The following is a 13,314-nucleotide window of genomic DNA, read 5'->3' as shown; positions in this document are numbered from 1 at the left end:
TTTCCATTCTGCAGGTCACGCCTTCATTTTGTGGAATCACAGACTGGGTTAATAATAAACCAATAATAAATGTCTGCCTTTATCTGGAGATGAGGAAATGATGCTACAGCACCATTTTTAATCTGTATTTAGGGAAATGACCACTGCACTTTTATCTGAAGGATTAGGGAGGACTTGGAAAATGAAACTTCATCTCTGGGTTATGGAGAGTTTTTCTCTAAAAGAGAATCTGAGTGAGTTTCAATAGCAGACCTGAGCCAACAAACAGCACACTTCAGCTAAGATAACAAATGATTTCTTGATAGCTTGTAGGATTAAAACTTCTGGGCATAGAGAGCAGCTCAGTTGATCACTTGAACTGCAATTAAAAAGCAGAACAAGTACACCCCAAATATTGTTTTTATGTCAGAAATGCTCCTTCATGCTTGAAAATGAGAAAAAATTGCAATCGATCCTTACAACTGTTGTGTTCATCTTTATTGACTGGCCCAAAGAAAGATAAATGGCAGCCTCAATAAGATTCCAGTCTGTGCTGGCCTGGGAGGGGACAGGGGGTGATGGAGAACCATTCATCATCTCAGCCCTGCCCTGCCCCGGCCACGCTCGCCCCACCGTGGGCTCGCCCTGATGCCTTGGGAATCTGAGCTAGGACAGAGATTAGATGGAGTTAAAGAATAAAACAGGGATATAGTAAAAGGATCTCCTCAGTTGTGGTGTTTGTGAGGGTCCCCAGGACGAGGTGAGAGATGAGAATTTAACTCCAAGCTCTCACAAGGCTGATTTGTTATTTTATGATGTTATATTATATTAAAGAATGCTATACTAAAACTACACTAAAGAAAGAGAAAGGAGATATCAGAAGGCTAAACAAGAATGAATAATAAAAACCTGTGACTGACTCAGAGTCCAGCACAGCTGATGTGATTGGTCATTAATTAAAAACAATTCACACGTTTGGATAAACAATCTCCAGACCACATTCCAGAGCAGCAAACATGGAGAAGCTGAGGGTTTTCATCTTCCCGGGAGAAAAATCCTGGCCAAGGGATTTTTCAGAAAATATCATGGTAACACTGAATGGATGCACCTTGGGCAGCACAAGAGCCCAGCCAGGGCTGCACCCAAGATGAACCAAAATGGCCCCAAAATGCACCAGCGCTCCCGGGGTCTCTCCCTGGGATCAGTTCTGCTCCATTTGCATCTTGCAGTTCATTGTCCCATCCCAGCTTTAGCCCCTGCAGTCCCACCCTGCTTGTTTTTCTCTCTCCAGCCCACGGGGTTTGTGCTCCTGGGCTGAGATTTGGGGCATTTGTCCTTGGTGCCCAGCTGGAGCAGGAATTGTTTTGTCTCCCTGCTCTGTGCACAGAGCTCACCATCCCATAATATGGAGCTCAGAACTGCACACCAAAGCAGCTCAGAATGTGAAAAATATAAAAGCCAAACCTGAGGCATCACTGTGAACCTGCTAAAGCAAAACATTGGTGCCCAGTGGTGTCCCCATGAGCTGCCAAGGTGAGGATGAGTCAGGTGGGCACTTTCTGCCCTCCACTTTAAATTTCAACTCTGACTCTTTTGTCTGTGGATTCAGGGAATTGAGCAAGGGGAGATTTGAGATGCTGAACCTTGTTGAATTATCCTGGATTTCATCAGAGAATATTTATTGGCTTTTTCAGCACCTTTCTACTCCTTTCCCCTCACCTTGGCCTTTGTTTCACCCTCTCTGGAAGATCTGAGTTCTGTGTCAAGCCCTCCTGGTTGGTCCTGTGCTGAGGAACTGGGGCTCATTTTAATCAAGGCTGAACTGTCATTCTGGCCCCATGCCATGCCATGGATCCCACAGATCCCATCCCACAGATCTCATCCCATCCCACAGATCCCATCTCATGGATCCCGTCCCCTCCCATCCCACAGATCTCATCCCATCTCTTGGATCCCATCCCATATCACAGATCCCATCCCATCCCTTCCCTTCCCATGGATCCCATCCCATCCCATGGATCCCATCCCATATCACAGATCCCATCCCTTCCCTTCCCATGGATCCCATCCCATCCCACGGATCCCATCCCATCCCATGGATCCCATCCCATATCACAGATCCCATCCCTTCCCTTCCCATGGATCCCATCTCATCCCATGGATCCCATCCCATATCACAGATCCCATTCTATCCCACAGATCCCATCCCTTCCTATGGATCCCATCGCATCCCACAAATCCCACCCCACAGATCCCATCCCACAAATTCCATCCCCTCCCACAGATCCCATCCCATATCACAGATCCCTTCCCATGGATCCCATCCCATGGATCCCATCCCATATCACAGATCCCTTCCCTTCCCATGGATCCCATCCCATGGATCCCATCCCATATCACAGATCCCATCCCTTCCCTTCCCATGGATCCCATCCTATCCCACAGATCCCATCCCTTCCTATGGATCCCATCGCATCCCACAAATCCCATCCCACCCCACAGATCCCATCTCATGGGTCCCATCCCATCCCCCTGGGCCTGCCTGGGGTTGCTGAGTGCCAGGGGGTCACTGGTGTGAGGAGAATTTCACTTCCATTTGCTCTCTGGCCAACGATGATTTATGAAAAAATAAATGAGGGTGCGTGGCAAGCTGGGTTTGAGTGCAAATGAGTGATGAGGAGTGGGGCTGGCACTGGGGAGTGCAGCACAGCTCTCTGCTCCTGCTGATCCAGGCCTGACCTTTGCCTGCAGTGCCTCTTACCCAATTTGTTATCATTTGTGAGAAAATATTAGCCCTGCAGTACAATTTTACCCCTGTCTGGAGCTGGCATTTTATTCACTGATTTTGGTACATTTCGAGATTATTGTTTGCAGGGAAGAGGCTTGGTAGATGAAATCTCATAGTGGGAAGGAAAAATGTTTTTCTTTGCAATTTTTCGTAGTTGGTGTTGCCTCTTTTGGAATTTCAGGAAGTGTTTTTGCAGGAGTGATTCCTGCACTGCTCATAAAATGATAAATATTCCTCAGGACATGTTTACTCACCCAGTGACCAAAGACCTGTGTCATCTGTGACTTTTATGGAAGAGTGATCTCTCTACTTACAGCCTTTTCCATTTTTTCCCCCCCTAAAAATGTTTTCATCCTATTTCTTTTCCATACATCAATGTCTTAAGCTAAACTGCTTTATTTTACCCAAAATTAAAATTGGAATGATGCTTCCCATGGACTGGATCGTGGCATCCATATGTGTTATGGAGTCATGGAATGGTTTGGTCCATCCAATGTCACCCCAGCCATGGCAGGGACACCTCCCACTGTCCCAGGGGGCTCCAAACCCTGCCCTTGGGCATTGCAGGGATGCAGGGGCAGCCCCAGCTGCTCTGGCAATCCCAGCCCAGCCAGGAATTCCTCATTGCCAAGATCCCATCCCTGGCTGCCCTCTGGCACTGGGAGCCATTCCCTGGGTGCTGTCCCTGCAGGCCTTGGCCCCAGTCCCTCTGCAGCTCTCCTGGAGCCCCTTCAGGCCTGCAATGTGCTGGAAGCTCTCCCTGGAGCCTTCCCTTCTCCAGGGGAACATTCCCAGCTCTCCCAGCCTGACATTGGATCCATCTCCTCTCCAAGACATTCATGGACCCAGGGCCTTCACTTGGAATTTCAGCAAACCATGAAGGGTCTCCCTTCCCTTTTCCTCTCTTTTCTCTCCCCATTTCCCATAAAAATCCCTTGGGATGGATTCTGAGTGTCCCAAATCCCAGAATCCCAGAGCAGTTTGGGTGGGAAGGGACCTCCAAGCTCATTCCAGGGACACCTCCCCTATCCCAGGCTGCTCCAATCCTTCCTTGGACACTGCAGGGATGCAGGGGCAGCCCCAGCTGCTCTGGCAATTCCAGCCCAGCCAGGAATTCCTCATTGCCAAGATCCCATCCCTGGCTGCCCTCTGGCACTGGGAGCCATTCCCTGGGTGCTGTCCCTGCAGGCCTTGGTCCCAGTTCCTCTGCAGCTCTCCTGGAGCTCTCTCTGAGATCCCCCAGAACATTTTCCTCTCCAGGCTGAACAATCCCAGCTCCCTCAGCCTGACACAAATTAAATATTTGGAAGATGCCAAATCAATATTGAGGCATCAATAACTCCAGAGCACAGGATAAAGTCCAGGTTGTTAAAAGAAGGGTTCAGCTGGTTTTGATGTAATCACACAGTGTGGGATTGTCAGGCTTTTGTTGCCATGTTAACATCACTCCCTGGGATGCCCATGACTCAAAGCCACACCAGAGTTCTTGCAAGTGCCAGCACAACTTTTTTGCTTCTCCATGCCCTGTTGCCAGCAGCACTCCCAGGAAAATGATTTCAGAGGAGTTTGGAGCTGCTCAAACTTTGCTTTCTCCCTCCAGCTGGGCAGCCAGGTGCCTTGGTTATTACAGCTGAGGTCCAGCTGTGCCCAGGCTATAAAAACCTCCTGAAAAATGCCACCTCTGTGTTATTGAGACATGGAGCAAAACAACATCCCAGTGATTTATCTCAGCCTGCAGGGTCACAGAATTCTTCAGGCTGGAAAAGACCTTTGAGGTCATCAAATCCAACCATTCCCAGCACTGCCAAGGCCACCACTGAGCTGTGTCCCCAAGTGCCACCTCCACAGGGCTTTAGATCCCTCCAGGGATGGGGACTCCATCCCTGCAGCTGTTCCAAAGCCTGACCAGCCTTTCCATGAAGGAATTTTCCCAATATCAAAGCTGAGCCTTCCCTGGCACATCATTTTCACACCTAGAAAACTTCTGTGGCTTGGTGAGCATCTCTCACCTGCACTTTGGAAATGAAGGATTTTGGAGAACTGAGTCAAAGCCATGCCTGGGTTTAGGAGAGATGCAAAATCTCTTCTGAAGCTGCCTGGCTTTAAAAACTGAAATTAGCAACTGATGGAAGCAATCTGGGAGTTTGGAATATTCCAGTAAATCCTCAGAGGGGCGTTTTAAAGGCAAAGAGCAAAAGGGAAATTGCAGCCACTGTTAATTTATTGTAGGATTTTGAAGCTTGAATCGAGTGCCACCCCTGAGGCAGGGGGGAGATGTGTGTGAGGAACACAAACAGGGCACTGCAGAGAAGTCCAGAATCACTATTTGGAGTTTAATTTCTAATGAAGAAGTTGCAAAGCCTCCAGGAGCACCTTGTGCTAAATATGGGATTCTTGCCTCATGTCCTTTTACACTTTCTTCCCCAAGAGCCATTCCTTCTGCATAATCAGGACACACTAATTCTAAAAAAAAAACACCTCCAAAAAAAAGTGATTTCTGAAACTCTGTCATTTTATGGTTAAGTTTTGACAGCTTTTTGAAACAACTTAAATCCAAAATCAGCTTTATTGACTAGATCTTAGCATGGCTGTAAATGATGCTAACTGAAATCTGTATTTATTCTGTTTTTCTTTTTTTTTTTCCAGAGTGCCCAGTTCTACAAAGTCACCACTGAGCAATACCAAAAAGCTGCTGATGAAGTCTCAGCTCGCTTCAAGTGAGTCCCCCCTCCTGTTTTCTCCTGGCTGAGTTCTTACCCCATTAAAATGCACAATCATTCCCCTTTCCTCCCTCACAGATCCTATCAGTCCCCCTGGCTGTTGAAAGGAGGGAATTTGGGAGAATTTGGAGGCCAATGTATAGGAACCATGAGCTGCAGAGAAATGGGATGCACACTTTGTACACATTGATTAATTTCTAGTTGATAAGAAGCACGAATTATTCTAAAAATAGATTTGATGGAGCACCAAAAATGAGATTCCAACTTTGCATCACAATGGCACCACGGGAAGGATTTAAATGAGGAATTTCACTCTGCCCTCAACAGTGAAGGTCAGATTAAATAATTTTTATTAGTGCTGAAGAAAGTGAAGTGAAGATCTGGTAATTGATGGATCAAAGTGACAGTGACCCTTGGCCTTGGACCTTCCCTTTGGGCTGCTTCATCCCTCAGGCTCCAGGGTCCATTTATCATTTTAGTGAGGACACAGAACTTTTTACAACCTCAATTCTCTCCTCTAACCAAGAAATGCTGCAGAAAAATGAATTATTCTGCCACGATTTTTGTAGATTTGTGGAGGGATTTTCTTCTGGTTTGTGTTTTGTTTTGGTTTTTCGATGAGCAGGAAGAGAAAAATCCTTTCTGAGCTGCTGATAATGATACAAATATAATTTTAAAGTATAAGAAAAACTCATTTTATCTCTAAACAGCAGGAATTGTTGAATATTCTTGGGTGTATATATAAAAATTTTGTAGTGTTTAATGGTCAGAGTATATTGAGCACTAAATTCATCTGTCCCTTAAACAGGATGACCATTGATCAAGGTCTGATTTAAACATAATTTGCAGGGTTTTCCAGCATGTCTGGAAATCCAGGAAGGTTGGGATGAAATTCCCACCTGGTATCTCCTTCCTCTGTTACAGGGGGATATTTTCAGCTTTCTAAATCAAATTATTTTCTCATTTCACATGCATTATTCCAAAAGAAGCTTTTGGTGGGATTTGAGGTTTTGCTGAAGGGCTCTGGGTGGGTTTAGTGGGCAGAGGTGGGTTTGGGATTGGGTTTTTCCTCCTGATACATAAAGGATTTCCTAAGTAAATCCAATTCTTTGGGTTCCTTTTTGTGCACAAATGGAGCTGATTGATGGAGCAGGGGCCAGTCCTGAGCATCAAAGAAATTTAAGAAAATTTAGAAATTTAAAAAAATTAGGAAAATTATTTTATAGGGTGCAGAAATCAAGGAATATTTACTAAGGAGGATTTGGACAAGGAACCACATTCCTAACCCTTGATGGGATTGGACTTTTCTTAATTTTCCAGAAACTAAAGGTATAAATTGAAGTCATCCATTTGACTGCTCTGTAATAGCAGTACTGCAATCACTGTGCTGTTTTTGCACTTGAAACCAAATTCCCTAAAACTTACTGGGAATTTTTTCATCTGTGGACCTGGTATTGGTCCATTGCCTTCCAAGAAAAAAAAAGGAAAGAAAAAGGTGCCTGAAATATGCACATAAATTGTGGCAGATTTGATGAAGTGCCTGAAACACCAATATTATTTATAATTTAAAGGTTTTTCCTTACATAAAATCCTTTCCAACACTGTGTCTTTTTATTGAAGGTTTCAGTGCAGGAGGTGTTATTTTATCACTGCCTCTTTTATGGAACTTGATGGATAAATGAGGAATGATTTAGTGGGACCTGAAGATGCTCTTTTGGCACTTCTCATGTGCAGTTTAATTGCATGTGAGGATTGAGAGGACAGAGGCTCCAGTGGTGTTTAAAGAGTTGTTTAATTGGCTGTAAAAGAAGAATTAAATAAGGTTGAGCTGCTAAATTTTGTTAATGCATGAAGCCATGTGCTGCCTGTGATTGCAGGTTCCAAGTGCAAGATTAATGGATCTAATTGTGGTATTACTAGCAAATAGTCTGACTTTATTTTAGGCATGTCTAGAATTAGGTACCCAGTTTTAGTGCTATAATTTCAATTTCTTCCACTTTTTAAGCTGCATCACTTCCCAGAGCAAGAAGTGGACGGTGTTGTTATATATTAAATATTTCCTGGATTTTCCTTCCTCCATTTAATCCCTGAAATTACATCAACTGTACCTTCATCAGTCTTTAGGGATAATTAAACTTTATTAAAAGGGGAAAAATACAAATACCCTGCATGGGTTTGGATCAGAGACCTAGCACATCTTGTGTCTGCAGTTCCTATTGCTGCCTGCATTAAACTGATATTCCAAATATCCATGAGGAATGTTTTATCTCCACCAAAGCCCTGATTCACATTGATCAAATTGGGAATTATCAAATGCTTCATCTCTTTACCAGCCTAATTCCCATTGATCAAATCCTAAATGAGCAGGTTCAGGCAGTTCCTGCAGTCCCCAAATCACATTAAAACAACATTACAGGGCCATGCTGCCCCTCCTAAAGCTGGAATTATCTTCCCCCAGTTCCATTATAACCCCAATTATTCCATTATGAACATGGCTCTGTTCTAATGAGGAGTTTACACAAGGAGAGAAGAATGCAACGTTACAGGAAGAGCTGGGCTTTGGGCAAAGATTTGAACTTTTCCTAATCAAATTCTCCCTTTGTTTTGTGGGTTTTTTCCCTTAATTTGGAGGGCTGGGAGCGGGAAATTCGGCAGCTGCAGCGGTGACATTTTATTCCCCCGTGGTGTCTGGAGCCAAGTGACATCTTCATTATTCATTTAAGAAGCAGAGAGGGCAAAGGCAGCCTAAAATAAATGTTTTTATCTTCGGTGGGTTTTGATTTCTGGTGGTGTATTTAGAATTCATAGCTGTGCAGCAGTGCTTTTTCCTAAATATTCTGCCTAAATATTCCTCTCCTGCTCTGCTGTCTTGTGGGCAGCATGGGATTCCTTCTTGCTGCTGGGGTTTTTTGGGAAAAACTTCATTCCCAGCCATCCAGACTGATGGAAACCCCAAATCCTCCTGGGGGATTGACTGAGCAGTTTGGGGTGAGGTTCCCCCCAATACTGGAATGAACTCCCCAAAGTTTGCTTGGACAGTGACAGCTGTGATCCAAAGGATGCAGCTGGAAGTGTTGGGTGTTTATTCTGAATTACAGATCCAGAATAAGTACAGGAAAAGTACAGTTTTGTAGTTAGGTCCCAAGTCTGGGCTCCTCCACTTTTACTGTGGATGTGTGGTGTAAATTTGTGTCAAACTACTTGAGACTGTTTCTTCAAAAACTCTGTTTGTGCAGTTGCAAATAGCTCCTCCACAATTAATCTCAGAGCCCCTCTAAAGGGGCTTTATTCCTTTATTATGAATCTTTTGGACATGATTGTCTCCATCAATTTGCATAAAGTGAATGGGAATAAATGACAAATCACCAATATAATATCTTCCTTTAATTAGGATTTCTCTATCACGAAGCCCAGGTCGTTAATGTTAACTGAAAATAAAATTTAAGGCATTGTTACCATCAGAAAATCACTGAGTGGTTTGGCTGGGAAGGACCTTAAGGATCATCCAGTTCCACCCCCTGCCATGGCCACCTCCCCCATGAAGTTCTGTTTGATGCTCAGCTGGGAATATTTGAGATGTTCCCAATATTTCCTGGGTGTTCTGACTGATGCTGTTGTGAGCTGTGAAGCTGAGAAGGAGCATAATGAAACCACAGTAAATTAATAACAGCAACACTTGGATATTCAGGTATAATTGTCTCACAAAGCAGTGGTGCCAATTCTCTGGATACTGAGAGGGGAAAAAAGCAGGGTAGAGAGAAAATCAGCATTTTATTGATGACTTTGGAGCGAGTCCAGGGAAGTGTGGCTTTATTTCCCTGTCCTCGTTACCCTTCTGATGTTGGGGCACATATGGTGACTTTTGAAGGGCTCTTGCACTGCCTGTAAATTAAAAATGTTGATAGTTTCTTAATGCAAATATCTTCAGTCACCATCCTGGTGCATTCACATAACTCTGTAACATAGAAATTTGTGGTGCAGAGAGCCAGGCAAAGAATTTCTGCTTTATTTCTCCTTGTGCAGAGCCAGACTTCCAGTTTGCACCTTAAATAACCTCATTGATTCCCAAAATGGTTTGGGTTGAAGGGACCTTAAAGCTCATCCCATTCCACCCCCTGCCATGGGCAGGGACACCTTCCCAAGACCAAATTGCTCCATCCTGGCCTTGAATTAAGACCAGCTGCTTTTAAAACCTAAAGTTAAAACTACAAATTACCAGTTATTTATGAAATACCACCTACTGTTTTGTCAATAACAGAAAATAGGAAGCTACAAAAATTCCTGCAGGCTTTGTGCCTTTAGTTCAGCTTTTTTTTTTTTGCTTAGCCAAGGGCAGTGAGCTCTGCACAGAAACCTCCTGAATTAATGTTTTCTTTTACAATTACAGCAAATAGAAGTGATGCTTTGTCAGGAGAGAGAATCACTGCAGGCTTGTTGGCCTTGATGATGCTGTTGCTGGTGGTATCCTTGATTTTTTTTGTCATGTGTTCTGTCTGGGGATGATGGTCCCAAGTTCCTCCTGACATCCCTTAGAGAGGTGTGAGCTGTTTGTAAGTGATGCTGGAAATTACAGAATTAAACACCATAGCTCAGCTCAGCCACCCAGCCTTTCTTAGCAACAGAGGTACCCAAAGGTCTCACTCCTCCTTCTGCTCTTGCCCCTCTTCACACACAGCTGTGCTGCCCCCAGGAGAGGTTTTTGAAGTGCTTCAAGCAGAGGTGTGTGATCTCAAACACATTTCACTCCACCAGCCAGGGGGAGGTGCAGCTTTCCAGCATGGCAGTGATGCTGTCACCCCTGTTAGCTTGAAACCAGCCCAGATTCTGAGTGCACAGAGCTGCTGTGTCACAGACATCTTTCATGAAAAATCCTTTCTTAGGATTTTTCCTTGTGAGAAGCTGCAGTTTCAGCAACCAAAGTAAACAATGGTTATCTGCTGCTGTGGAATGCAACAGGTAGACCCATGATTGGTCTCCTGTGGATGTTTGGATTTCCTGACCACTCATGGCAGAGCTGGCTCTTGCTCTCTGTCTGAGACACAGATCTTTGTTATTCATTCTTTTCTATTCTTACCTTAGCTAGCTTCTGAAGAAACCTTTTCCTTTCTATTTCTTTTTAGTATAGTCTTAATGTAACATATATCATAAAATAATAAATCAAACCTTCTGATCATGGAGTCAACATTCTCGTCTCTTCTTCATCCTGAAAACCCTTGTGACCGCGGTCACACTGCTGCAGCTGGGAAGAGACTTCAATAAATCTTTCCAGCCTCTTGTTTTTCCTGCACATCCCAGTTCCTTTTGAATCAACTCTTTTCTTTGCTCAGTTCTTTCACTCAGGGCTTGGATTCACCTGAGGGCTGCAGGAGGAGAGCTCACTCAAGAAATCTCTTGGACCTTTTGCTGCTTTGTACAAGAGATTGTGCTTTGACCTTTAAAAATCACCCAGTCCCAGTTTAAAGAGTGGGTTTTGGTGGGCTGGGGGCTGCAGGAGCAGAGCTGAAGCTACAGGAGCAGAGCTCACTCAAGAATTCTCTTGGACTTTCTTTTGTACAAGAGCTTGTGCTTTCACCCAGGGACCTTAAAAATCACCCAGTTCCACTTTAGAGAGGGGATTTTGGTGGGCTGGGGGCTACAGGAGCTGAGCGGACTCAAAAAATCTCTCAGAATTTCTCCTACTTTGTACAAGAGATTGTTCTTTAATCCAAGAGCCTTAAAAATCACCCAGTTCCAGTTTAAAGAGTGGATTTTGGTGGGCTGAGGGCTACAGGAGCAGAGCTCACTCAAGAATTCTCTTGGACTTTCTTTTGTACAAGAGATTGTGCTTTGACCCAGGGACCTTAAAAATCACCCAGTTCCAGTTGAAAGAGGGATTTTGGTGGGCTGAGGGCTACAGGAACAAAGCTGAGGGCTACAGGAGCAGGCATCACTCAAGAATTCTCTTGGACCTTCTGCTGCTTTGTACAAGAGATTGTGCTTTGACCCTTAAAAATCACCCAGTTCCAGTTTAGAGAGTGGATTTTGGTGGGCTGAGGGCTACAGGAGCAGAGCTCACTCAAGAATTCTCTTGGACTTTCTTTTGTACAAGAGCTTGTGCTTTGACCCAGGGACCTTAAAAATCACCCAGTTCCAGTTTAAAGAGGGGATTTTGGTGGGCTGGGGGCTACAGGAGCAGAGCTCACTCAAAAAATCTCTCAGAATTTCTCCTTCTTTGTACAAGAGATTGTTCTTTATTTCAAGAGCCTTAAAAATCACCCAGTTCCAGTTGAAAGAGGGATTTTGGTGGGCTGAAGGCTACAGGAGCAGAGCTCACTCAAGAAATCTTTTGGACTTTCTGCTCCTTTGTACAAGAGCTTGTGCTTTGACCCTAAAATCACCCAGTTCCTGTTTAAAGAGGGGATTTTGGTGGGCAGTAGCTGCCCTCTCTCAGTTGCTCTGCACCTCTAAACAAATCAGAGAATCCTTTGCCCTTCTCCAGTGATCCTTTGGATTCTCAGAATTCCCTGAAGGCATTTGCAGTTTGTTTATGTGTGATTGTCGCTTCAGCCATGACAAGTTTGGGTTTCCCTGCAGCCACTCAGGTATTTAACTTTGTTTCTTTGATCACTGCAGTCCATTAGGAGCAAGGGCTGGATAAAACATGAATTGTGCATTTGGGGCTGGAACCAAGGGGAACCTGATGGAATATTTGTGTGTTTGTCTTTCTCAGAGAATCTGGGCATGGGGATGTGTTTTCATCACATCTCTGAGCTCTGATGTGAAATTTCAACGTGCTTGTTTGGTCAGGAGGCAGGATTGAAGCTCTGACAGTGTGCTTGAGAGTTACATTAACTTTTAAAATCCATTATTCAAAATTTAGCACATTAATAAAGAGGGCAAGTCAGTTCTTTCCATCTTTGGCATAATCTTTTTTTTCCCCCTTTCTAGAAATCATGGATACATTCATTAAATCTCCCCTCAGGCTATCCCCAGCTTTTCCCACAGTGAGATCCTTTATTCTCTGTAATGGAGAAAGCAATCTTAAAATTAATGTTTCTAAAGCACCAAGTCAGGAGTAGGATTTTTTATTAAGTTTTCTATGAATTAATATGTAAAATAAAAGATTTTTTGGGAGGGGGGATAGGTAGAACAGGATAATTATTGTAAGATATTGTTATGGGGGGATAACTGAGTAGGATGGAGTGGGATAACTGTGTAGGGTATTGTGGGATAACTCCGTGAGAAAGCAATCTTAAAATGGAGAAAGCAATCTTAAAATTAAGAAAGTAATATTAAAATTACTGTCTGTAAGACACCAAGTCAGGAGTAAATTTTTTTTTAAATTTTATATTAATTAATATGTAAAATAAAAGATTTTATGGGAGGGGGGACAGGTAGAACAGGATAATTATTGTGGGATATTGTTGAGGGGGGATGACTGAGTAGGATGGAGTGGGATAACTGTGTAGGGTATTGTGGGATAACTCTGTGAGAAAGCAATCTTAAAATGAAGAAAACAATCTTAAAATTAAGAAAGTAATATTAAAATTACTGTCTGTAAGACACCAAGTCAGGAGTAGATTTTTAAAAAAATTTTATATTAATTAATATGTAAAATAAAAGATTTTATGGGAGGGGAGACAGGTAGAACAGGATAATAATTGTAGGATATTGTTGTGGGGGGATAACTGTGTAGGATATTGTGGGATAACTCTGTGAGAAAGCAATCTTAAAATGAAGAAAGCAATCTTAAAATTACTGTCTGTAAGACACCAAGTCAGGAGTAGGATTTTTTTTTTAATTTTCTATGAATTAATAGATTTATTTTAAATTAACTGTGTAGGATGG

General features: G+C 43.4%; 1 protein-coding gene across 2 annotated transcripts in view; it reads left to right on the top strand.

Annotated features, from left to right (window-relative positions):
- CHCHD3 (coiled-coil-helix-coiled-coil-helix domain containing 3) overlaps positions 1 to 13,314 on the top strand; it is a 147,391-nt gene that overhangs the window by 113,173 nt on the left and 20,904 nt on the right. For both annotated transcript variants that reach the window (XM_054631443.2, XM_054631442.2), the window contains one exon: positions 5,414 to 5,484. In XM_054631443.2, coding sequence (XP_054487418.1) covers positions 5,414 to 5,484 — 71 coding nt within the window. The remainder of the gene's footprint in view (positions 1 to 5,413; positions 5,485 to 13,314) is intronic.

This window comes from Agelaius phoeniceus, chromosome 5, assembly GCF_051311805.1.
Source record: "Agelaius phoeniceus isolate bAgePho1 chromosome 5, bAgePho1.hap1, whole genome shotgun sequence".
Taxonomy (NCBI): domain Eukaryota; kingdom Metazoa; phylum Chordata; class Aves; order Passeriformes; family Icteridae; genus Agelaius; species Agelaius phoeniceus.
This window is presented reverse-complemented; position numbering and strand designations above follow the sequence as displayed.